General features: G+C 42.4%; 1 protein-coding gene across 2 annotated transcripts in view; it reads right to left on the reverse strand.

Moving 5' to 3' along the window:
* SETBP1 (SET binding protein 1) overlaps nt 1-27,183 on the reverse strand; it is a 266,516-nt gene that overhangs the window by 72,604 nt on the left and 166,729 nt on the right. For both annotated transcript variants that reach the window (XM_054002818.1, XM_054002820.1), the window contains exon 5: nt 7,518-11,001. In XM_054002818.1, coding sequence (XP_053858793.1) covers nt 7,518-11,001 — 3,484 coding nt within the window. The remainder of the gene's footprint in view (nt 1-7,517; nt 11,002-27,183) is intronic.

Genomic DNA, 27,183 nt, shown 5'->3' on the forward strand with positions numbered 1-27,183 from the left:
TCCATGCATCCAAACAAACCTCTTGCCTTGCATCTACACTATTAGTGTCAAGAAATAGCATTGTGTACAGTCCAGAGCTAAAGCAAACAGGCTTCCCTCTAACTCTTCTTAAACTGCCACTTACACAAGTACCCAGGCTGGCACCATCAAAGTCTTAACAGACCCACTCCCTCTAAGCTAAGAAAATCTTATAAAATGTTGAACCAAGGCTATTTTGAGCACCTGGCATGTTGAACACAGACAGAAGGATGCTGGCATGCTCTGGTGTGCCACTGAAGCTGTGGATGGGACTTTCCAGCCCCACACTGTCCTTTTGCCTCAGTAGATACTCCACTCCTGAAGTCAACCTCCCTGATTTCAATGGGGAGACGCTTGATTTATGCTGGGCCGAGATGAGAATCTGGCTGTGGTTCTTTATCGCCTTTTAAAGCCAAGAGCCCAGCAGAGGCCAATTGTGTCTGACGTGAAGCAGCTGCACACCCAACGTGGAATCTGCACAACTTCATAAACTAGCAGTGGTCTGAATAAAAACTTCAAACAAGATGTTCTGGCATTGGCCAGAGAGAGTGAAGATAGATAGCTGGGAGACGCCAAGTTGTGAAGGAAGAACTGCTTGACTGTTGGACAGAGAGCAAAGTAAGAAGCAGAAATTAGGCAGGGTGCTGGGAGGCTTGTGACACTCCCAAAAAGCAAAAGGGTCACTGAATTTAATTTGATTAATTCATTGCTGGTCTAAAGGACTTTGTACTGAGCCTCAGGCAGTGCAATAAACATACAATCATTAAGAGAGGAAATAAAAGTTAGGTTGGGTGATAAATAGTCCTGCTTCCTCTCCCACTCCAGCTTCCCTCCTGTTTCTTCTCTCCTTGGTCCAGGCAGATATCGGAAGCAACACAGTAAATCAAGAAGTAGCCTTAAAACAACAACAACAATGACAAAACTCACTGTATTTAAATTGCCTTAGTCAAAACACTTTCAAGGAAAGCTTTGCTACACTTTCCCTATCAGCAGCATGCCCCTTTAGGATACACCATAGGCAGAAAGGAGCAACAGTCATGCTGGCTTGCTGTCCTCTCCACAGGACTGATAGAAAACTTGGTGGAAAACAAGAAGGACATTTATTCCAAAAGGGCCAGATAATGCTTCTGGAAGTCATTTCAGTAGTTTGGTTTGTTTGTTTTCCTAAACATTCAGGGTCCTAAACAGCTGTTTTGATGAATGCAACTGTATTTACAAATAATGAGGGTTTTTTTTTAAAGCTCTGATGGTAACTTTTATGGGCCAGATGGCATACTCACCCTATAACTAACTGTACATTACTTGTCCCTCATCACAGGACACAGTGGGAGGGGAAAAACCCATACTAAAACTGGGGCTTGGAAAACTTTTGCAATGCTAGAAGCCATGTAGGAGCCTGGGGTGTTAGAGGAAACCCCAGCAGAGGCAGAGCTGAGGAAAGGGAGGGTGGTTAATAGCCCATATATCCTCAGTCAGTGAAGTTCTTACCTGGCTCTTCTCCCATCCACTTCAAGCACTGCCATGGGTCTAACGCTGCATTCACTGGGCATTGGTGAGTATCAGAGCTCACTGTGGCACTGTATGGCAGGAAACTGCTTTTATCCCCTTCACCCACTCAAACACTGAGGTTAACTGCAATTAGGACATTTTTTCTGTTGTTACATGAGAAAACTAAGATAGGAAGATGGGCCTGAAAATCCTAGACCATACATCAGTCTGCCTCTGAATTTATGCACACAGTGCTGTACAAAACACAGGTCCTGCTGAATCAAACCCTTTCTATTTAAGAAAGCCAGGTGACTTATTTATGTGTTTTGCTGGATATTTATTCAACTTCCTGCATCACACGATATTCACTTATCCTCTCTTGTTTCAGTGTGCAAAGTTTCATCCACAAGTATATATACAAGACCCAGCCAGAAACAGGCGTTCATTTTATGTCTTTAAGCTGGTCGGGTGAGAGAATGTTCATCACACATGATCTACATAGAAACACAGAAGCATTAAAGCTAGAGAAGGCTTCTAAGGCCACCAGGTCCAGTCATTCCCTCAGCACTGATAAGGCCCATCACTAAATCACCACTTTTGCACGTTTTTGGACACTTCCAAAAACAATGACTCCACCACTTCACTGGGCAGCCTGTTCCAATTCTTGACAACATTTTCAGTGAAGAAGTCTTCCATAGTATCCAATCTAAACATACTCTGAAGCAACTTGAGGCCATTTCCTCTTTTCCTATTTTTTGTTACCTGAGAGGAGAATGACCCCCACCTGGCTGCCCCTTCTGTCAGGGAGTTGTGGAGAGCCTAAAGTCCACCCTGAGCCTCCTTTTCTCCAGGCTGAGCCTTCCCCACGTCCCTCAGCCCCTCCTCATCAGACTTGTGCTCCAGACACTTCTCCAGGTCTGTTGCCTTTCTCTGGACATGCTCCAGCACTTCAATACTCTTCTTGCCATAAGGGACCCAAAACAGTGGGTCAAACTGTGTGGTCCTACTGTTCCCACTCTCACAAAAATAGTGCATTCACTGAAGAATAATGAATCAACATTGTGATTCCAGACCTAAGTAAAATAATAAATTATTTGTGGAAAGTATTATACGAAAAATCTGCAAAGTTTAATTAATAAGGCAATTGGCTAACACTCTTTACCTACATCTGCCACATACATTTAGAACAAATATGCTTATCCACTACTGAGATACTGATCCCTTCTCAGTGTAAAACTGTGACTGATCAGGGCTAAAGCTGATACTGATTCCTTCAAGAGTGAAACCAGCACTGTACAAAGTGAGGAGGAAAGGTTAAGTCAGAAATTCAAGTCAGGAGAAATTCAGCTTGTAGCACTGCTGGACATTGAGCGGGGGGGAAAGCCTGGGAGGCTTGTAGGTAAGTTAAGCATTAATTTATAAAGGGTGTTTTTCATGCTAGCTATCCAGCATTCAGAGATTGCTTTCCTAATAGCTGCATATGATTAACTTTATATTCCTGTAAATATACTATGTGTGGTGTCTGTGCTGTAGCTGATAAAACCAATGCACTTCCTAGATGATCTTTGCGCCACGATACCCAACAAACAAGCAAGGCAATCTTTGTTTGTAGAATTATTGTTTTAAAAAAAAATCCAGGAGGCATAAATAGTGTGACAGTAAGGTAGCACAGACCTTGATTAGTCTCACTACAAGGAAAAGCAGAAATGCAGCCCTGCATATAGCAACTCTCAGCCTCTGCTTCACCTCCAGCTACGTCCTGGCCTGCAGTGATTGAAGCTAGGACATAATCTGACAGGTCGTACATGCAAATTGCCATCTTATCTATGTGCCTTAAAAGGTTAAATGTGCTTTTCCTCATTATTCCACCTAAGGAAAAAGGTAAGAGACAAACAATCTTGCTTTTTTTCTGTGGAACAAGCTATGGCATTGGGACTGCTCATCAGCAATGGAAGTCTCTTCTCCAGCATCACGAAACAGGCAGACACATGACATGGAGATGTGGAGTTTGCCATGAGGGCCTCTTTAAAACAGCTCTACTCTCAGTCTCCCCAGCCCAGCTGCAGCACCAATCTGTGACCTCTCCCTGGGTCCCTCACCTGGGGCTTCAGTAATTCCTAAAAAGCAGATGAAAAGCTCAGCCATCCAGCTGTGCACAGTGCCTCAGGTCACACAGCGCCAGAGGGACTCCAAGACTGTTTTGCAAGAGTTTTGAAATGTATCTCCGACTGTGTGAAGGAAGGAGTCAACTGAGCCAATGCTTGGTGCACACAGCTTGACAGTTCAGTCTAGGATGTGCCCAAGTGTCTGTGGCAAGGCAGAATCTGAAACACTTTCTGCTGTATTCTTGCCTGTAGGCCAGGTTAATGTCACTGGAATAGTCTTCAGCTAAATAGAAAAGCATTGTTAAATTATTTTTGATTAATTAGTCTTTCTAAATGCAGGAGGTTCGATGAGCACAAGAAATTTAGCAAATTAGCAATTTCAGAAAAAGGCACCAGTATGCAACAGTACATGAGGAGTGGGTGGGAAGAGTTATTATCTTGTTATTATGGAAGGAAGGAACACCAGCTTCTCCAGAACAATGGTGTGGAAACAGGCTGCTGGGAAATTAGCCATATGCACTAACACTGCATATTTAGCCCAAAGTGGTCCAAAAAGATGTACATTGGCTGAAAGCTCATAAGGTCTCCACTAAAGAATGACCAGTGATAGTCCAGGTTGGTGCAGGACAAGAAATGGACTTTTGCTGTGACCATCCAAAGTAACTGGTCACACTCTCTTGATGAGTCCATTCACTTCAGGCACAAATTTCCACATTAAATCACATAATCATGGAATAGTTTGGTTGGAAGGGAACTTTAAAGGTCATCTATTTCCAAACCTCCTGGTCTGAGCTGGGACACCTTCCACTAGCACAAGTACCGAAACCTCAACCCAGTCCACGAACAATTCCAGGAGTGGGCATCCATAATTTCTCTGGGAAACATGTACCAGGTACCTTTCTTGAGCCAGGACTGCAACCAACTTCTCCAAAAGGTATGAAGGACAACTCTTCCCTGTATGGCCTATATCTTTCTAGATAGTAAAATCATACCTAGGCTTAAAGATTCTACAACAGGACTGTTTTCTACCATAAGCAGGGCCACTGTTTATCACCAAGGAACACCAAACTTCTCAGGAATGGCCAAGTGCTGTCACAACAGAGACAAAAACATAAATTATCAACAATACAATGGTACCTGCAGCTGCAAACCACACTGAAACAAGTTGCAGTGCCTGAATCACCAAAAAACCACAAATGGTTCTCTCTTCCCTCTCATCACAGATACATCCACTGAGCGTGGGTAGGTTTTGCTATGTATTTTATCTCCAGAAGAAAGCAATGAAGTTGCAAATGGCAGTACTGAGCACATCAAAATGCCACTGCAGTAGAGATAACACTGAAATTGTGATATAAATCTAATTTCAGCTTTCATCTGAATCTGAATATTCAGGATGTCTCCTCTTATCTCTGTTATATATTATTTTTAACTTGTGAAAGATGACAAATACTGAAAGGGAAGAGCAATCAGGCTGTGGAATTTGCCTCCTGAGATGGCATAGGGCTTTTGTTTTGTTTTTTTTTTCTCTTTTACCTTATATTTTTCTGATTAGTCAATCTCCTCAGGGAAATGCAAAGTGAGTTAGGAGGAAGAAGGTGAAGGTTATCATGGAAGAGAGCAATCCTCCCTCTGTGGGAACTGGTTAAATAGTTATGGCTAGACTCAAGTGCAGACCTCTGCTGGGAATCCCAGTGAAGGTCAAAGGCAGAGAGGAAAAAAGCTGCACTGAGATCTTAGGCATTCATAAGCAGACAGATGTTTCTAGGCTTTAATGAGCAGCCTTGGCTCCAGGCCTTTCTTGGCAGAGCAGTTTAGTTTTAGTATTTTTCCTTGTAGTGCAAGGTATTGCTCTGGTTATCTGGCTTTGCTTAGCTAACTGCTGATGATTTTTCCATCTAAATAATAGCATGACAATGAAGAAATAGATTAATAATCTGAGGGCTGATGGATTAGGTCATAGGGAATGCTGTGCGGCTGTAATCATGAAGAGCAAAAATAAATAAAAATAACAATTTCAGTTTAAACAAGAGCTAGTTTAAAAAGTTTAAACTGCAAATCTAATGGCATTCCCATGACAAGTTCTAGCCTCCATCTTACACTTTTATTGTCATGGGGAATAAACTGAAGGAAAATAACATGAAATTGACTTTTTCTTTAGTAATTCCATCTTCAAATCAGTCTGGTGAGGATCATGCCCCTACTTTGGAAACTAATTTGAGTTCAACACTGTTGGGAATTTTCACAGTTTGCTATGCCTTAGTGAAATATATTGAAAATTACAGATTTAGCAAATATCTTCTGTTCAAAGAGCAAAAAGGCTGCAAATGCAAAGGCTGTTAACAAACTGTGAAAAATGTGAACTTCTATTAAAAAAAAAAAAGAAAAATAAGCTTGTTAAACACTTTGAAGCCTTTTAATCCTATATGCCAGTACACAACTTCCTTAGTGAAATAGCCACTGCAGCACTTGGTGAAGAATACCTTTGTTCCTTGTCAGGCATGTTGCAACTCTGATGTTGAGAGACTTATTTAAATCTCTTTTCCTATATTTTTTGAATGTATCATTTTTTGATGTCACAACTGGTCTAATATAATATGACATCATGAATGGGAATGTTTTCTTGGGGTAATCTGTCATTTCAGACTGTTTTTCCCAACTGTATTTCAGATTCTGGCCTCGGTGAAGGAACTGGAAATGTTTAGATGGCTTAAGCGTGAGCAGTCTTTGGAATTTGATCAGTTATTACAAGTCAGTAAAAAACTTTAGAGCCTTACATTGGCAAGTTATACAAATTCTCTACTCCTGTGTTCTCGGTTAATTTTCTTTTAATTTTGAAGGCTATCAGCTACTTTTCTTTGAAGTTCTTTTTAGCACATCAGAATCTCATCCACCACTGGTTGGTTCAGAAAAGCTCACCCCTTTCCAGAGCTAAGTGTGAAATCTGCTTTGTGATAAATATCTGATGGTGTAGAAGCACTGGGCTTGCTCCCAAGCTAAATTCATTTGTAATGCACCAAAACACCTGCCTCTATGTCATCACAAAAGCAGCTCCCTATTGTAAAGTACAATTCAGTCTCTCAGGCAAGATTCAGATTCCCTTTTTCCCCACTCTGCAGGAGAGGAACAGATGTCCTTAACAGCTGAAAGGATCTTCCTTCCTCTTCATCTACCCAGCTTATATTTCCAAGTCATGAGACCTAAAACTCTTCAGAGTCCATTGGAGAGGGTTTGTTTCCATGACACCAGTCCCTTCCCACGGCCACTCAATGCTCAGGATAATTATTTTACATGACACCTGCGGACTGAAAGTGACTGATTTACATTAGGACTGTACCCAGGATCTCCAAATATTCAGCCCAGTGGGTGGGTGCCTCTGGATCAGCAGTAGAACACATTAATGGGACACAGACACAGCTTCACAGCTTCCCATCTGTCTGGTCCACCTCATCAACAAATGGGTTTTGGTCACTTTATGGGCCAGAGCAGAGACACTCTGCTCTTCTCCCAAATGCTGGACAGTCACTTTGATCATGTGATATTAGACACTGATTAGAGGGATTACCACCTTGCTAACAGGTATTGTAATTGCTGCTGTTGCAATGAATGCAATGGTCAGATTTTAGGAAGGAGTGCAACAAGCCATGAGAGATATGTGAAGGCAGGACAAATATTTATAAAAGTTCTGTGTAACAACTTGAAGACTTGTAAAACTTTGGGCTTAAGATGTGGCCAACTTTCTTGTTGATCTCCCCTAAGTTTGGATAAAGAATTACAGTCAGTTACAAAAGCCAGAAAAGTTATTATCTCATAAATGTATTTGCTGTAAATGGTGAGTCCCTCTTTGTTCAGCATTGAAATTTAAGCGCAGTAAATAGTCAAAGTAAAATAGAATAAAACAAAGCTTACCTGAAGAGGCTGAAGAATCAAAAGTACTTCTGTCCTTCCTATTTGTCTTGAAGGGCTGAATGTCCTTTTCCCTGTAAGTTCCAAAGCCTTCAAAGCTTCTTCTTTTATTCCCACTTGCATCATTGTCCCGCTTCTCACTTGAGGAATTTATTTCACCAAACATGTCCAGGGACTCTGACCTTCCATTACTCTCAGTATTACCAGAGTATCTCTTTGTGCAAGAGTCAATGGGATCACTGCTTGAGTCACTTTTATCTTTACTCTGTGACCACTGCTGGGCATCAGAAAGTGATAGCGTAGACAGCGTATCCACTTCAAAGTTACTCTTTGAGCCTTTGTGCCCGGTTTCACAATGCTGGTGCTTCTGCTTCTCCTTATGCTTGCTCTTCTCATTGAGCAAGGAGTGGTCCTTGTCTGAGCCACTCAGCCTCTCGTTGATGGCGTGGCTGGAGAAGCCAGTGGACTTGCTAGCAAAGAGACCACTCAGATCTTCGTGAGTCCCCAATATCCGCTCATCCTTATGCTTGTGCTTATGTTTGTGTTTCCTTTTGTGAAGTCGGCCACTCGAAAGGCTTGTTCCTCCAACCTTTGGAGGAGCCAAAGAGGACTGCATGTCTCCAAGGCCCATTCCCACAGGGGTTTGTAGGTGCACTCCGTGTTTTGCTTTGTGTTTGGCAGTGGTGGACATCTTCATATGAGAGCTTGCATGGAATTGGGGTGGGGGCACAGTAGGTCTCATAAATGGGGAAGCCGCTCCAAGCGTGTGAGACAGGTACAAAGGAGCTGGATACTGACCGTAGTAACCAAGATTCATCATAGGCATTGATGTGTAAGGCATTCCATAGGGTGCATAGTAACTCCCACTGGGAATAGGGTAACCGAACCCTTGTAAAAAAGGCACCTTTGTCATGGTGTCATTGGTTTTGGCAGGTCTACCACGCTTCTTCTTAGACTTCATATCAGAGGTCCTGCGAAGATAGAGCAATGGGTCATACTGGATATATGGCACAGGGTAGTAGTGATCAAAATTAATCCTGAAGATGCTGGGATATGGATTTTCATGATAAAATGTATAACTTCTATGGGAAATCCTGAACACTTGAAACTTATTGATGAGTTCCTCAAGGTCTGCCAGAAACTGGAGGTCATCTCTGTTCTGCAGGCTTTTCCTTTTCCTCTTGTGCTTTGGCTTTTTAATACTTTCATGAGAGAGAAAGTTATCCACAATGAGATGCTTCTGCCGGTGACCATGCCTGTTCTTTGTGCTGGTGTCAGATGGGATAGCCTCTGGATTGTCCAGGGTGCAGAAATCAAAGGAGTATCTCCGGCGGGATTCTGAGCTTTTCTCGGCTTGGTCAGAGGTACTGTTGTTGTCTGTACCTATCCCACTGTCGCTCGGAATGGTTTCCTCGCTGTGAGACTCACTCACTGGCGACAGCGTGACTTCTTTCAGAGAACCTATTTCACAGAGGTGAGAAGGTGAATTAGCCATTAGCCTGGGTGGAGACAGCTTCCAAGTTCCACTGTGCATTCCTTTCTGGGTTTTTGTAGGAAGAGCACTGATAGGTTGAAGATTTGGCATAGTTTTTAACTCTGAAAAATTAGTTTCAGTGCTTGCAGGGCTGAGGTTGCCGTTGATCCCCACTAATTGTGTTGAAAGCGGATGAATAGCTGCTGGTGACGATGCCACAAGTGACTGCAGGTTGGAAGGCACTGCTGGGTTTTCTGGCTGGCTGGAAACAGGCCTTGAGTGCTTGATGGCTGTCTTAGGTTCTTCTGGCTGAGGCTGCAGCTCTGCCCTTGGCTTTCTGCCACGTTTTTTACCAATGTAGATAGTCCCCCTCTTGCTGACATTAATCTGCTTCCCTAGCCTGGCATCAATGGTGGTGGGCCCAGCACTAGATGGTGGCTGGACTTTTGCTTTCAGAGCTATGCTGCTGGAGCAGGAGGACAAGATCTGATTGAGAATGTTCTTCCTCTTGAGGGTTTTCATTTTATTAATGGTCTTGATGGTCTTCTTATCCAAGACCCCAAGTTTCCCGACCTTTTTGTGAAATTTTAGTTCACTGATGGACTTGTCCTCTCCTGGAACCATCTGGGCAAACTTGGCCAGATTCCTTCTCCTCTTCCTTTTCTTTGTTCCTGGAAATTCCCGACTGATTGGGCTCACTGGGCTGGTGGAGGTCCCCTCATGAATGGTTTCAACAGTGAGCAAAGGCTGTTTCTTTGGTCGTCCTCTTTTTTTCTTGACAGGTGTGATCACAGTAAGACTGTCTGTATTGGTATACAGAGGGCTGGATGGTGTGATGGGATAGGCTGAAGGAGGCTCCACCATCAGCTTCTCAGACGTCGTCAGGGAGGTCTCCCGAAGAATAGATTTAGGTTTGCTGCAGGTCCACCGACGCTTAGCTGCATGTTTGGGGTGCTGGATGTCAGGTAATTTGGCAGCTGTGGAAATATTGGTGGGTAGGAGACTGGATGTCACAGGTAGAGGTTTTCTGGGTCGGGCGGCACTGTTGGGGGACGCTTTGTCTGTGAACACACCACTGTCAATTGCTACTAAGGGGGACTCATTTTCAATCACTTTCCCTGGCTTTGTGGCTCGAACATCTTTTTTACTCCCCTCTGGTTGAGAGCTGGTCCTGTTTGCCATTTCACTGCTCAAAGCAAGCACAGAAGGCAGGCTTTTCTCCTGGATAGTTTTCTCTATGGAGGATTTAATGGATTGCCTCTTTTTCCTTTTGTGGCCAGACGCATCTGTTGTCGGAGACTTTATTGGGATAGTAATTCGTACGTGATTGGTGTCACTTTCACAAGTGCCGGCAGAAACGGGATTCTGCTTCGAGGGTGACATATCCAACATGCTGTCCATCGAGTAAGACTCCTTTTTCCCTTCCATGCTGTCATGGGATTTGCTGTCAAATGCTTTCTGAGCACTCTTTACCCACTCCATATCTGTGGTTTGGATGGTTTGGCTCATCAAGTCCTTTTTGCTGGACTTCTTCTTCGTAATTCCAGCAGGCTGATCAGGGGCCTCCAGCTGCACAGCTCCCTCTTGATCTCCAAGAGGTAAAAGCCCATTGCACTCAGAGGCACTGCTGGGCTGGGCGGCCATGCTGATGCCATTGGGTGACGGGACTGCGCTGCAAATCGCCAGCTCTTTACTACTGACCGACATCTGCCCCCACGTGCTGCTGCTGCTGCTGCTGCTGCTGCTGCAGGACTTCTTGGCCTGGGATTTGCTGTAGGAAACTCCTGGCTCCAGAGCAGAGATCTTGGTGGCACTAATTGCTTCTCTACTGGGCTCTGTGCTGATGAAGCAACTCTGAGAAGCGGGTCCAGTGTCGGAGCTTGCTGACCAGTCAATGTGGTGCTGGTTGCTACTTTTCTGCTGGTGTTTTGATTTTAAGGTGTCACTGGTGAAGTCTTGTTGGAGGCCCGGATCATAGTGCAGAGCAGAATGTTTTTGTGGCCTGTCATAAACCTGGAAGGGAGCAGAAAATAAACAGCAAAAAATGCAATTAGTTTAGCAGTCCATTCATAACCACTGGTTACAGCTCTTTATTTATGCAGTGAATAACAACAATGACTTTGTAAGAGTTAGGAACCTTTATAAAATCTTCCTATACTTGAGCCAAATTTGCATTTAGATTTCATGCACAGTAAACAAGTTTTGTTTGGTTTCCCTACTCTAAAAACAGTGGAAATATTTCTATAAATGCAAAATTGCTAAGGGCACATATTCTATTGATTTTTAATTTAAAACACAAGTGAAATATTCCCTTTCAATGGATGAATGGTGCAACTCAGCCTCCTGGTGAGAATGCCTTTTTCCTGGAAAATAATCACTCACAGAACTTGAGGCTCAACAGCAGCAATTAAACTCATTATTGTAAACAAGAAAACTGAAAAATTATCTTGGAAGTTGTAATAAACAAGAGGAAAACCCATGGGTCCACTTCCTATGAAGGCAGATTCTGCAAAGATTTACTTGAATTTCCACATGGAAGCCATCCCTGCATACTTAGTGCTTAAAATCATATACATAGCATCAAGTGTGTGAGGCACACTTGGCAGGTTCAAGATTTGCATTACTCCCTTTCCATTTTAAAACTCTGCTATTTGCAATGTTGGTGAGAGATATTTTCAACATGATTTTTACTCTGACAGGAGCTCTTCGAGCCGCAGAGGTTACAGCAAGGGCAGAATTATGCTGAAGACTCTTGCAGAGCAAAAAAAACTCTACTGTTTTTCTCTTGGTGGGCCTCCAGCTAAAAAAAAAAAAGAATTGTTTACTTCAGCTGTAACTTTTTCCTTTTAAAGAAAAAGTATCAATCTATTTGTTTTTTACTTTCTTTGCTTGATCTGTTTTGTTTTCTTTTTTGATTTTGCAACTTTTATTTTGTAAAGCTCTGGGTCAGACTGTACAACTGCTTTTGTACAAACTACTGACACTGTTGTGAATGTCAAATGAAGACTGAAAATAAAAACAAAACCAAGGAAAGAAAAGTAGATAATAAATGCTTTGGGTCTTGTGTTCCTACCCTTTTACAGTTAGGTTTCTATCAGTAACCCATTAGGTCTCCCTTTGGGGTGTTTGCAACAGAAATTTTGGGGCAAGCAGGCAAAAGGGAATAAGAGGGCTCTGAGTTGGGAAAATTAAGTGTCCCTAGTTTTGAGCAACTTCAGAGAAGTTTGAAAAGACAGCCCCAAGCCCATGGCACATTATTTAGTGGCCACTAAACATGCTCATTATTGACAAATTGATACTGAGCTTTCATGCCCATATAAATATAGACATGTGGCTTTTCTGGAATAGGCAATAATGCTGAAGTTGTTCTGGTCCATTGTCTGAGCAGCAGTTAGGGAGTCTTAAATCCTGTGGATAGTTCAGCTGTCACACACATGGACCAGCCATGCTTAGGGAAAACAGAGATTTCCAGGAATTGTGGAGTGAGAGAACGAAAGCATGCAGCTGTGGTGGAGCTGCAGATGTCGTGGGTGAGCGACACCTGGTTTCCTCAGCCTGAGAAAAGAGCTGAAAGCATAAACAGCCCTTGGGGAATGAATCTTTCTCCTCCTCTTCCTCACAGTGGCCTCCCACACACAAGCCCTGCAGCACACAGAGGACACAACCCACACTGATGCCCTCCTTCAGGAAAGGGGGCCCATGCGTGCCCATATCTTGGGATGGGTCCAGGGAGGGGAAACCAGCAGCACCAGCACTGGAGTTTTACAGCTTGTTTTATTTTAATTATTTTAAACTGATCCCAAAGCTCCTGAGATCCATTTTGCCTGGGCCACTTGGGCTTCTCCTGCTGCCCAGCCACTATGCTGTGTGTCCTGGCACAAGAAGATGGGCAGACCATCCCCTGGTGATGTCCCAGGGGGAGATGCTGTGCTTCATTCCAGCCTCACATAAAACTTCATTTTCCTGAGGTACCACAACTCATGATGCAAAGAAGCCCTGGCAATGCTGGGCTAAGGCCTCTCTTGGGCCCTAGGACCCACACTAAGGCAGGGCCAGGCTGTTTCTGAACAGATCCCAGCCTGCTGACTGCACCCAAGCCAGCTTCTTACATCCATGTTACTTCCAAGTGCTGAGCCATGAAACTAAATGACTTGAAATATTTCATGTGGAAGAGAGAAAAAAAAAAGAAAAAAAAAAAAAAAGAAGAAGGAGTGTTACAGCAGGGAATAAAAACATCTCACTATGGCAACATCCTATTCCCTCCATATCTATCACACACACGGAGATCCATGATCTAGAAGGAGCAATAATCTCTGATCTGTATTTTAAGGCAGTTAATAAGGGCTCAGAATGGAGAGGCCAGCTATAGATCAGCGATGAATGCTGATATATGGCTTGGCTCCTCCAGCCTCATTTCTTTGGCCTGTACATTACATAGTGATGATGCAACTCCCAGCACATCCCTAATGATAGCCCTGTCATTGCTCCAGCAGCACAGGCCACCACCACATCGATCTTAAAATTCATGAGAAAGATATGCCTATGTCATCAAAGGTGCCAGCTCTGGAGTCATTTAATCACACAGATAAGCAGTCCAATTTCAACAGGCCTTCAAAAAATGACCGGTCTGCAGGATCAGGGGACTCCATTTCCTAAGCAGGATATCAACTATATACCTGCCCAAGCACATTGCAGTCTGCTGGTTTTCCTCATGAAACTTCTTCCAGCTTAACGTTTATTGGCTCTACCCTGCCAGACACATCCATACCACCCAAAAATAATTCCTCTGCAGCACAGTGACTAGAGACAATTTGGCTGCAGCAGGTTGGGTTTCAGTAGCTGAAATAGATATGTGGGGACTGTTTACCTAAAAACACTACTAAATCAGCTGAAAGTAATGTGGCCAAGTGTATTTTATTCCCCATGTATTAATCTGTGTTGCTGTTTGATCCCATTGGTCCTAATGCTTAGGCTTCAATTTTCCCTGCTGTGTGAGAACCATCTTCAAAAGCCAATAAGGTCTAGCTCAGCTAAGCCAAGACTCTGCTTTGCTGACAGAGATGTCAGATGTCAGACCTGTCAGGATGGTGAGGGAATCTTAAGAAACCGATATCTTGATACCTTTCACCCAAATTCTTTTCTTTATTTGTCAGTAAGTATGTAATATACTCCAGCTCCATGGGGCTGTTGGCTCAAATAGAGTTCCTATGGCAGCCAGCCGAGACCAGCATCAAAAATAGTGGGCTTTTTTTCATGAAAACAGAAGGATTTATCTTTATTTACTTTTTGGTTTATAAGACCATAAAAATGCTTCAAACTTCAGTGACAGCCTCTGCTTATCATTTGCTCTCTCATTAAATGGGATTTTCTTCCACAGCCAACTATTCTGCACTGAGAATCTGCTCCTTCTTCTTTTGTGGAAGTAGAAGTGTAAATTAACTTATGTAATTTTACTACAACTCAGCATACTTGGTCAATATTTCTCTTCCGATACATTTTACTGGATGTTTTTAGTAGGTTAAATAATCCCAACTTTCCTTTAAAGAAAATAAAATACACAAAAAGAAGATGATAGCTTTTGTTAACTGCAAAAAGGCTTGAGCAACCTGATCCAGCACATGTCTGAACCTTAGACTATAAGAATAAGATTACAATCCTCTTATTAGTAGAATAAGATTAGAATCCTCTTATTAGTGGAATAAGATTTGAATGACAAACTCGTGAGTTTCAGGCCTCAGCGCTGGCAGTGGTGGGCAGACTTGTGAGCAGGATAGATCCCATATACTGGTGATCACTGGTCACAGACAAGAAGAGGTTTTATGCTGTGTGCTTTATGCTGTCCCTCCAGTCCTGTGCAACCTGCAGATGTGATTAGTCCCCAAAACAGTTTTATTCTGGTGTGCAGCCCTTGCAGCTGAGGAGATGATGCTGTACCAGTCCCATCAGGGGCAGCACCCCACTCTGCAAGTAGTACCCAGCAGCAGAATCTATCCCCTGGGGACTCTTTTAGGATGCTGCAGTCTGTGTACTTGTTCTATGACTGAGCTTCCATCTAAATCCACATGCTGCTTCCAGTCCAAATGCAAAAACTGGGGGGAGATGACAGCAACAAAATCAATGGTCTGATAACATAATAACAATGATTATATATAAAATAATAAAAAAAAAACCAAACCCTTAAAAATTATGATAAATATACATTTAGAAAACCCAACACCCCCCACCAAAAAAAAAGTGCTTAAAGGGATGGTTCCCTCCTACTCCAAATGCACCTTCTTTAGGAGGTAACACACATAAAGCTTGTCAAGAATCTGGCTTGCAAATCAAAGTTAATACTACAACGCCCCCTCTTTAAATCATTCGCAGATCCATCTGTGTAATGGCTCCTCAAGTGTAATTCCCTATTAAGAGGCTTTATCTGGAGAGATAAGCAGCTGGTTCCCATGTCACTAATTGCTGTCTGCTGTGATTTTAAAACATCTGCACCATTGTGCTCTTCATTTTCATATTCTAATCACCCTGAAACTTGAAAAAGGTACATCATTGATTGTTTCTGTGGGTTAATTAGTACACAGTCTCCTTGTAGAGACAATTTAAAGGCAGTCAGAACCTCAATCAGCAAGTTTGTTTTAAAAATTAATAACATCAGGAGCGTCTGTGGGGATTGGCATCCACAGTGACACATCAGTGTGCTCCGAGGACATACCATCCTTTGTTATCGTCTTCATAGGGATGGAAACAAAATTGAAAAAAAAAAAAAAAAACCAAAAGAAAAAGAAAAAAGAAAAGAAGATGAGGAAAGTCTTTCCTAAATACATAATGTCACTTAAAACATAGTATTGGGAAGTGCTTTCTTTTATCTCAGGGCCACCCCTGCCTCACCAGCAAGAGCAAATCTCAACAAATCAAAACATCACATAAAAACCTCTGAGTGGTCTAGGAACTTGTAAGCATTTTTGGTGTCAATTTTGCCACCTAGGAGCTGGCATCTCTTTGGAAATCCATGGGGTAAAGCTGTCATATATGGGGGCACTTGCTCTGCTTTTCCGCCTGAGCTGGAAAGGTGCTGGATCCCCAGGTGTTGTCTCCTAACCATGCAGAGGAGGATTTTAGCTCAAGCACAACAGTTTGCTGTGGCAGAGATCCTTCATGCAAACTGGACCTTCTTTGTACCCAGCCAGCTCAGAGGGAAGGCAGGCCTGAATTCAGAGCTACTTAACTTGGGTTTATACCCAAAAGTATTTCACACAATCCTTATAACAGAACATCGCTAGCAAACTGTCAGCCTGGGATGTTCCAGGCTGAATGAATAAATCTGCAGGTACTGACTGAAAATGCAATTGGCATTCTGAAAAATCATCCTCTGTTCTTCTCCTGAGTTCCTAAAAACTGGAGAATCTCCAAATTATTTGGTCCCCTTGAAAAAGCCTTCTCTTTAGTTTCTGCTTCCTAGACATGCATGAACACATGTTACTAGAGAAAAAAAAATCTTTGAAAGAAAGATAAAAATGAGATTTCCAGCTCCAACACATGAATAAATAATCCTGGCTCAGCTCATACTTTTGCTCAAAATTGAGCATTTCCCCTTGTGTCCCAATGGGACAGCTGTAAACTGCTCACTTGCAGGCTCTAATCAGAGCTACAGGTTGGAGATATTTCATGTCTTTTGGTGAGTGCACTGAGCTTTCCCAGGGCAGAATTACTCTGTAAATAAAAGATGCCAAGTGGAGGAGACAGCAGGCTCAGGCAAATATAACTTTGGCCTGATGACTTACAGGTTGAGCAGTCATGGACATGAGGTGTGAGGAACCTGTGATCAAGTCTAGTCAGTTCATAACTGCAAGTCTCTGAAACGGTCTTAGCAATTTCTTCAGGTCCTCAGTGACTCTAGCCATGGATGAGGGATACAAACCAGAAAAACGACACTTGCTGAAAGTACAAACAGTGGAGTTTTCTGAGGAACTCCACTGAATCTAGTTCAAAACTGATGTAAAGGCTTTATTTAAAGGTGATACACCAATAGAAAACACATCAGCAACAGTAACATAAAATTAATTGCTATATTTCCACAATAGGGCAATTTCCAGAGTACTGTTGCAAATTTGTCACTCCCAGAGTTTATTCCTTTTACAATTCCCTGGGTCTCAAAGAGCTCAAAGCCCAAACAACCATCATGCTCACAGTGGTGTGGATCACAGAATCAGAGAATGGTTTGGGTTAGAGGAGACCTTAAAGATAATCTGGTCCCAAGCCCTGAACATTCATTTGACGTACAAAGAGAGGCAGGAATTAATGCAAAAATACCCATGTGAGCATGACACAGCATGGGGTGGGAGTGGGTTAATTAAAAGCCAAGCAATCTCTTTGTGTCCATTCACCAAACAAAACATCCCAGACTCTGCAGTGTGTTTGTGTGATTGTGTCAATACAGAGAAGCTGAAGTTCAGGCTTTGGCATCATGATTGTTTTGAGAATACCTTGTCTAAAGCACTTATCCAAAGAAAAGACAAATCAATGCAGAGATTACTGAGCAGTACAAAGATGCTCACATGGTTGTGAATTGTAATTTTTCATGCATTCCTGATAAAGCGTCTTGATTTTCTAAATAATTCAGAAATTCCAAAGTTATTCCAAATTCATTTTGCTACCAGTTTTAAACTGAATAATTTGCACACTGTTTCAATCTTCTGCTGCTTTGCAGACACTTCTATTTTCCACATGGAGGGATTGAAGATTTTGTTTTGTCAAATTGCAGCAACGTGTTGAATTTATAAAGGTAGGATTTGGCGCTGCAGGCTGATCTGCTCCTTACTGGTGGAATAGACCCATTGCTGCACATATTTTCTTTATCAAGTGTTTAAACAACCCTGTGCTTTTCAGACCTTTTTATTAAGCACCAAGTCTGGGAAACCTCTAAACAATGGGATTTTGCTGTCATCTCCAACAAAGAACCTATCATCACCGACATAACAATGCAGTTTAAATATCATGTTTAACCATAACACTGTTTGCCACCTCGGTTTAGGCAGCTGGGAGAGAACAGTTGGGCACCAGCTAAGGTGGACTACAATGGGAGTCATACAATTTTCCGCATTCCAGTGCTGAGATCACCCTGGTTTGTCCTTGTTTGGCCTTAAGCCAGTGCAAGGATTTTTAAGCAAGTGTTTCAGTCATCACATCCACAAAGCCAGGGCTTGCAGAGCAAGGCACCTTTGCTGAGCTGAGTGCTTTCATTTGTTCAAAACCCTTACTAATGAACTTAACTGCAGGAGTGATATTAAGGCTTTATTATTCATATATAAAACATACTTCCATCCTTCAGGAATGGTTAATTTTGTGGAGCTCAACCTGCTCTCGCTGGTGTGTCACTATGACATTGCTTGTCCAAGGTTCTACCTCATCTCACTCTTCCACTTTCCTCTGTAATTTCAAGCTGTAGAGGACAATGCACGTGTGTAGAGTGGCTCAGCCAAAATAAAACAGCAGAAGGATCCCAAGACAGACTGGGACCTGCAGAAATGGGAGCATTGAGGGGTTTTAATCTCTGAAAGACTTGTGGTGTTTTCTTGGATGTTGATCCCAGAATCCCAGAATGACAGAATAGGGTGAGTTGGAAGGGACCCACAAGGACCACTGAGTCAAACTTCTGCCCTTGCACAGGACACTCCAACAATCCCTCCCTGTGCCTCAGAGCATTGTAGAAACTCTTCTTGAGGTCTGTCAGGTTTGGTGCTGTGACCACTCCCTGGGAGCCTGTTCCAGTTCCCAGCCAACCTCTGGGTGAAGAACCTTTCCTGATATCCAACCTAAACCTCCCCTGACTCAGCCTCAGGCCATTTCCTCAAGTCCTGTCAGTGGTCACCACAGAGCAGGGATCAGTGCTTGCCCCTCCTCTTCCCTTTATGAGGAAGCTGTAACTGCACTGAGGTCTGACCTGTGTCTCCTCCAGCCAAACAGACCAAGAGACCTCAGCTGATCCCCATGTGGCCTCCCCTAAAGGCTCTTCACCATCTTAGTTGCCCTCACCATGTCTGAGATTGCTAAATTGGAAATAAGGATGTGAACAGCTGTGCACTTTAAATATCTGCTATAATTTTTAAAAGCCTGCAGTTCTTAATTTGCATTGAAAGGTTTCTTTTATCCCTCATTTAATATAGGAATTGCAGCATTATCTTGAGTACTCTTTTTTTCTTCTGAGGGGTGGGAGAAATATAAATGGCTTTTCCATCGAGGCCAGTGATTCTTTCCACTAGAGTTAAATAATTTTATTATAAATTGAGTCCTTAAATGTCAAGGAGATGCTGAATTCACCTGAAAACAGGCATTTGGGGAAGCTCATAAAAGCTGTGAGCTGCAGTCAGTTAGCTCATCATTCTTTTAGCATGCACTTCATTTAGCAGTTACTGACCGCCAGATTAATTCTTTTAAAGCATCCTGATTGCAGCTAAGGTCTAGCATGAAATATTAAATGTGCAACAGCATTAGTAAAAAGTCCAGAAATCTGCCAGAACATCTATCAGGAACAGCTGCATTATAAACCCTTTGAAAATTTGCAGGACAGGTCAAATATACAATGTCTTCCAGTTTCCCTGAATGAAGATTTGAGTCCTGTTCCATGAATTCAGTGAGAGCATCACTTGTGCCTTCAGCAAATTCACTGCGAAAAGATGAACTCCAGTGACCTGAACCAAAACGTGGGAGGTTCTTTCCCTTTGCAAAGTCTGCCTAGAGAGGTCATACATGGTGAATTTCTGGCCCCGTTGGGCAAACACCAAAGAGCCACTACACTCTGTGCAAAGCCAGTGGGTGCGGTGGGGTGTACACATCCAGAGACAAGACCTGCTCTGGACCCTCCCAAAAAGCTGGTCTCGGATCAGACTGCAAAGTGGGATTCTGCTTTGTTTTCACCAGTAAAATCACATCTTTCTGAGAGAAGGGAATAGGAACACTCTCATCTTCCCTTGCACACTGGGTGCAGGCCTTATAACAGTCCTAGTAGACCTGAAGTGGAACCTATTCCATTTGCAAAAGGCAGCAGGATGAGTAGGGCTTCAGGAGATTTATGCTCCAGTTTCCCCATAACACGTGACTATTTTTCACCATTTTAAAAAGTGATCCCTCTTCCCTTTTCCCTAGAAACCCAGGAAGTGATGGCTGGGGAAATTTCCTTGCACAGCTTGAAGAGGCCAAAGCATGGCAGACATCTCTGTTTCTGGATTAGACATGATGGCCCTGTGACACAGTTGTTGAAGATTTTTTTTTTTTTTCAATCAGGGGACTTAAAATCCATATGATCTTCAAGGAATGATGGAAGACAGGTTTGGGGAAGGATGCCCAGCAGTGCACTGGGACTCCTGGGGCATGGATATGTGCTGTGTGAATAAAAATGCTCAGCTGCAAGTCCTCTTTCAAGACCACAGAAGGGGTGATTTTGGGCAGCTGCAAAATCACAAAATCAAGCTGTCCTGGCTAAATTTGACTGCTCTCCTATAAGAATCAATTTTACCATCCCCTGGATTTGGCTCCCTGCAGATAACTCTTCCACATGGATGTTTTTGCAGGTTCCTCCATAGCCAAGTCTTTCCCAGTGGGGGAAATTTAACCAGGCTTGTAGTAATGTACTGGAGCAACAAAAACAACAAAATGGTGACATAGAGTGTCTCCCTGGTGGTGCTAGGTGATGTGAAGATGACAGGTACTGCATTTTTGGGACATTGATGTGCTTTTCTGGAATGACACCTCTCTCTGCTTTGATGTTCATCTCTCATCTCTTCTTCCTCCCCTCCCTCCCCAACTATGACAAAATCACCTTTACTAATAAACCTCCAGCTCAAATAGCAGGTTTTATTTAGTGTGCTATAAAAACAGTCATTTCTCAGATCATAAAAAGGGCTCAACTGGACTGCATCATTTTGCTGAAGTGAGTTTTCTGGTGGAGTGATTCTCTCTTCTAAATGCCACAGTCCCCCACTACCAGTATTTATGTACCAAAATAAAATGCAATTTTCTGTATTTTATTAAGTGTGAATCTCCAGTGCAAATCCATTTGGGAGCTGATCCCAAGATTTAATTGTCCTTTGCTTTTATACTTTCAAGATATTTTCAAGAGTTTTCACAATATCAGCAGGCTAAAAACAAGTTTTATTAAGGCACAACAGCATCACTTTAAGGCCCTGACCAAGTTTAGGTTTGTCTTCTACACATATAAATCCACAGCAGCACAGACCAGAAAAAGAAAGGGCAGGGAGCTGTGATCTAGAAAGGAAAATTGCAAAACACCCTGAGCACAACTTAGTGCTTAAATGACCTCCAAAATGTCTCTAGCTTCTCACCTAGCAAATCAGGTGTAAAATGAAGCCCTGAGTCTCACACCCACTAGGCTGAATATATAGTGTTTTAATATAAATTCAGGCCTGGGATTAGCATCAAGAACAGAACTGGCATCGGGAGAGCATCTAGGTAAGAAGTGGTCTATCCCATGCTGAGAATCTGCTCTGAAGAAGCCCTTACAGTCCTGAATCTGTGCATAAATGCATGATTTCTATGCACAACTCCACTTGGGATTGGCATCAGATCAGATAGAGCCATGGTGTGGTTCCACCAGCACCTCAGAGCATTGCTCTTTTAATTGCCTTTGTTCTAGTTACTCACTTAACTGCATTTCTTTTCTCTATATATATTGACGAAGCAAAACCATTCCCAGCCCTGCTATTGCTTCCTCTTAAATGTTGACTGTGTGCTTGAGTTGAGTAAGTCTATAAAAATACTGGCACTGAAGGTACAGTCTCCTATCCAAGGAGCTTGGCAAATGGGGTAAATCACAAGCAGCAGGGCTTATTTTAGATATCAAAGTGCAATTGCCCATTGCTAAGGGAGGAAAGCTATGCCTCTTCCTTTTCAAAAGGTACTTATTTTGAAGGATTGGAATTGGAAGAGTTGGTGGAATGTAAGTATTTCCAAGAGCTGGTTGAGAGAGAGGGAGACTGGCTAAAGCAGAGGTAAACCTGGTGTTATAAGCATCTGAGATACACATCAAAGGGAATAAAAATACATGGGGACAGCAGTGCCACAGAAGGTCCTTAGCTTAGCAGAGACACAGAAGTTAGGAAAACTGACATGACAAACATGGCTCACACTTTAAGAGTGTTTGTAAATAATCATGAGACCACCTTATCACAGAAATCAATGGGCTCTCTAGACCTGGGAGCTTCTTTTAAAACTAGGCTGGGTGTTTTTCTGACAGCTATTGGACTTGGAACAGGAATACATTTAGGCAAATCCCCTGGTATGAGTCATGCAGGAGGTTTGACTAAGTGGTTCATTCTAGTCTTAAAAGTCTGTGACTATATAACCTCTCTAAATCCTCCAGTGTTTTGTCCAACCTGGTGTTAAGCAATTCCAGCAATGTGTCTTCAGCCTTTTCTTCTGGGAGTCTATATCCCAGCACAATAAATCTCACTGTTCAGAGTCTCCTCTCCCTTCCCCTGGAACCATTTCCATCCCTAGACATACCTCAGTTCTGGATTTATCCCAACAATTCCTCCTCATCCTTGGACCAAAAAGAATATTTCACATTTTTAAACAATTCATTTTGCTTGCCATATTCCCTGCTGCTGTAAAGCAGTGTGTCCCATGGGTAAGACAGAGTTGATTTACTAGGAAGGGCCTTTCTGTCTTGGCAAACCCAGTGAGATGTGGTTCCCTCTGGAATAAAAGATGGGCAGTGTTGTACCACACTTCATCCTGCAATGATGAGAAGTGCCAAAATCCACCAGTTCAACACACTCAGGCTACCAACCTGGCACAGAGAAAGTTACTGTGATTTCTGTTGCCATTCCTCTAACCTGGCTAAACATGGACTTTTGAGAGGCAAATCTGTGTCAAATATTCCTCCTGACTCTGTCCTTGCCAAATAGCTGAGATTTGGCTCTGAGCTTTAAAAGGAGGCACTAAGGATCACCTGATCTGGATCTAAACCTCAAAGATGTCTCTAAAACACTACAAAACCAAAACCTCCTGGATATGAAGAGTGAAGAACCCTGGAGTCAGTTTTAGACATTGGCTGCTTTTTTTTTTTTACTTTCATTTTTTTTTTTACTTTCTTTTTTTTTTTTTTCTTTTTTCTTTTTCATTTTCCTTTCTCTCCCCCCCCCCACCCCGTTTTAAATCTAGAAGAACATATTGATTTGGTCTTTTCTGGTTTAAAGTTCTCTGCTGTTCTGTATGCTGCATCACAGTCTCAAAACATGAGCCCAAATGCAGAGCTCTGAACAGTTGGAGACCTCTGTCTCTATCCAAATGTCACAGCTGGTGTTCTGAAGAGTGTTTTGGGGAGTTTTTTTGGGTGTGGGGGGAGAAAAAAGAGCAAAAGCTAAATCCCAAACCACTGTACAAAAGGGATGCATATGTTGAAGTCACTGTTGCAAAAGCTATTCAGTGACTGCTTTAAACATCCTTAGAAAAAATTCTATTTTATTCTAAGTATTTACCTAATACTCAGTAGTTATTATATTTTTTTTTTCCTCTGTGTTTTCCCCCCTTTGTTTTGTTTTCCACTAGACAATACACACAGTTCTGCATAATCCCCCTTTAAGGATTTCTCTCAAGGATACACAGGTATCTATTTTCTGGTACCAGACATAACAACCTTGTGAAATCAGGGCAGATTCATCACCCATCCTGTACACGACCTTATCAGCAGTTGCTACGGGTGTCCCCTGTGGAATACTGGGAAAAGGGCAAAGCTGGGAAATGTGCACTTTAAAGTGCCAGAGAATTTAGTTCAGTGTGCAGCACTTGTAATTTCTGCTGCTGCACACTGCTCAGCTTGTTATGGATATCTGAGAATTCGCTTTTTCCCTGACTAGAGGTCATGAGATTTATTAGAGTAAATTTTTTTGTCTCCCCCCCTTTTATTTTTTTTCTTCTTCTGGAATAGGTAAGGCATAATTGAGGATGTCAGCTTTCTTGCATGTATAATATCTCCAGAGATGAAGAGAGAAGTGAAATAGAGCTTCCTGACACTCCTTTCCCCACATGTAACATATTTTGCATTTACTTGTACTGACAAAGGAAATATTTAAAGAGAAGGCAGTGTTGTGCTAGGTTTTGGTACACGAGGTATGTAAAAAAAACCAAAACAAACAAACAAAAAAACCCCCAAAAAAAACAAAAAAAAAAAAAAAAAAAAAGAAAACAAAAAAAAACCCTGGAAAATACTCAGGTAGTTGGACTGCAGCAGCAGATAATAAAAATTAAGGTTAAAGTTTCCTCATCATCTATATGGTGGCATCTGGTGGCATCTACTACTAAATATATCCAGAACATGCATTTTTTTTCCTATTGATTTGAATGCCATTCTCTATACAGAACCATGGAACTACATTTTGTAAAAATATTACTTCAGTGAGTAAAATCAGTGTTCTAGTATGTTCATGTGGAGCAGAGGGTTACAAACCAATGAGAAAACAAGTAACTAAAGTTTATTACATCTCAGCATCATTCATACCAAGCAAAAATACCTGATTGGTACCTAAAGTCAATCTTAAATAAATCTCAAAGCACTTCGTGAAAGGAGCAGCAGTCATTATCCCACTACAGATGGAAATACTCATTTTTGCTGATGACCATGAAGATTCCCATGACCAAGGCCACAAGTTCACATTTCCAAGGCATTCTACAATCTAGATGAACATGACTTTGAATAAATTAATATCTGGCTAGAATGCAAACAAACTGATGCCTTGCTGTATGAGTCTGAACATGCCATCTAAAGTGCCTATTACAGGCACAGCTAGAATCCCTGTTTGCCAGAGGAGGAATAGCATGGATCTGTGTTTCAGCACAGCAGCACCTTTTCACGGCCTGTCAGCTGGGATTCCAGGAAGTCTCATATCTACAGGACTATGATTTCCGTGCTGCAAACCCACAAGAGTATTCTTTTTAAAGACTTTTAGCTTTGCGGAGATAATGAAATGGATTATCAATGCGCCTGCTGTTGCAGCATACCTGCAGTTCTCTACCTGCCGTGGTGTGTGCGTGTGAATGAGTGTGTTAGTGGGCATCTAATTTTAAAGAATGGGTTTCAGTCTCACAGAATGAAACCTGGGGAAGATCCCTAGTCACCCACCCTTCAGGTAATTACACCAGGAAAAGCTATCAGGTCTATCATCTTCTCATCAAGTAGAAGATACTGTGGCAGGCAAAAAGTGACCTTGTGTTTCTTATGCTCAAACTCCCAGCAATGTACAGCAACTTAAATTAGAACACGTGCAACATAATTAGGTTTTCTTCCCTTGCAGACTTGTTGTGTATCTCCTGTCTGAAAAGGAGGGGTCACTTCAGACAGAGGCTTCAGCTCAGCAGGGTTGTCTGCTGCTCTCACCTGGGCTTTGCTTTGAGCAAGATAGAGGAAAGGCTGCAATTAAAGCAAAGACTTCATGCTTTTGGGGCTCATTTCCTCCAGAAACAGAGTTTCAACTCAGGAACCACAGAGTTGGAGGAAAAATAATAAATTCAGGTTGGTGTTCAATTCTAAGTTTCCTCCCCATGGCTGAGTTTGTTGCCACGGTGTTAGTTTGGCGCACCCTGGTCAGGCATGGAATGATACTTGACCGTGGTCAGGTGTGGAATGGCACTTGTTAAAATGCTGCAGGAATTTGCCCTCCAGCCCCATCTGTAGAAAAGCTTGGTGCAGCTCATGAGTTGGAGCAGAGACTTCTCAGAGTGTGGCTCTGCCACTAAACTGTCACCAACACCTGGTCTAGGAGCTTGGCTTCCCTCTATGGCCCATGAGGCCTGCAGAGAGGACATCAGGCATGCTAACTCACCCTGCTGGCTATCTAGTCACCTGAGAAGCTAATTTAGGCACCCAAACTAGACATCCAATGGGAGGTAGTGTGCAGATAGCCTAACTGACCTCAGTGTCTTATAATAGACTTTTAATACCTTTCCTGCTGCTCTTTGTCTTTAGGAAGCATTTCTTGAACAATAAAATGTACTGAGGCCCAACCTGTTTATGGAAAAGGATTGAAGTTTTCCAATTTTTTTTTTTTTGGCCTAGAGATCCTTGAAGTTTTCAAAAAACTCATTTGTATTAAAATTGTGGTTTATTATGGGGTTGCCTAATGTCATCCCTCCTACCTGAAGCAGAGAATTTTTCATTCCTCACCATCAACTCATAATATCACAAAGTCTTGATATGAATTGGTCTTCTGGTTTTCTTTTCTTCAGACAAACCATGGAAGAGCAGAGATAAGAGCAGGATACAGCTCAGTCTCTGTGCCTTTCCTCACTGCTACTAGACAAGGAAATATTTTAAAAAACTAATCCAAAGAACAAAGTTATGCACACAATTGAATTTAAACCCAGTCCTTTTTTTGCAGGATGTCACATTTCCTTGCAGACCCTCTGAAAATGCCACATTGTGCAAACATGCATTTGGAAACGGAACAAATCTGTTACCAGGGTTCAAGCTGGTCGTGCTGTTCAGATAACCACACTTCTGTCTTGTTCAAACCTTTACTCAGTGTTTTGAGGCTTAATCATCAGTAAAATCTTGAGTTAAGGATATTCTGTTAACCACAAGGTAGAACAGCTGACCACAGGAAGAATGCAACTCAAACAGCTTCCTGCTGCCCACAGAGCAGCAGCACCTTGTGACTCTGGGCACCCTTCCCTTCTGCTGCTTCAGTAGGTTATTTCCCTCAAGAGCATCTCTGACCTATTTGAAGTGCTTCCAGAGAGGCCTCAACCTATCACCACACCTTTAATGAGCAGTTCATTACTCAGTCCTCTAAGACATGTGCAGATGAGGGCTGTGAGATTAGAAAGGCTTTCCTCTGCTGAGATTAAATGTGGTTTGAGGTATTGTCTGCTGTTGACGTATTTTTAACTCTTGGTCCCTCTTCCCTAGGCTTTTGGGCTCAGTAGAGGGGGAAAAAACAACTTATCACTATGAAAAGTTCTAGGAAGAGCACAGTGCCTGATGTCAGATATCTGGACATGGGGAGCAGGAGCCTCTCCACACATATGCTCAGAGGATTTTGACCACATTGAGGCTGGACCAAGTCTTGGCCCTTGCTTAGGCATCCTTTAAAGGACCAACACACCCTCTTCTTTCTTTCCATCACCAATTTATCATTTTTCTCACTTTGTATTTTACCAGGAAAAATTCTCAGGACTGTGGTAGTCAAC

Source organism: Vidua macroura, chromosome Z (assembly GCF_024509145.1).
Source record: "Vidua macroura isolate BioBank_ID:100142 chromosome Z, ASM2450914v1, whole genome shotgun sequence".
Classification (NCBI taxonomy): domain Eukaryota; kingdom Metazoa; phylum Chordata; class Aves; order Passeriformes; family Viduidae; genus Vidua; species Vidua macroura.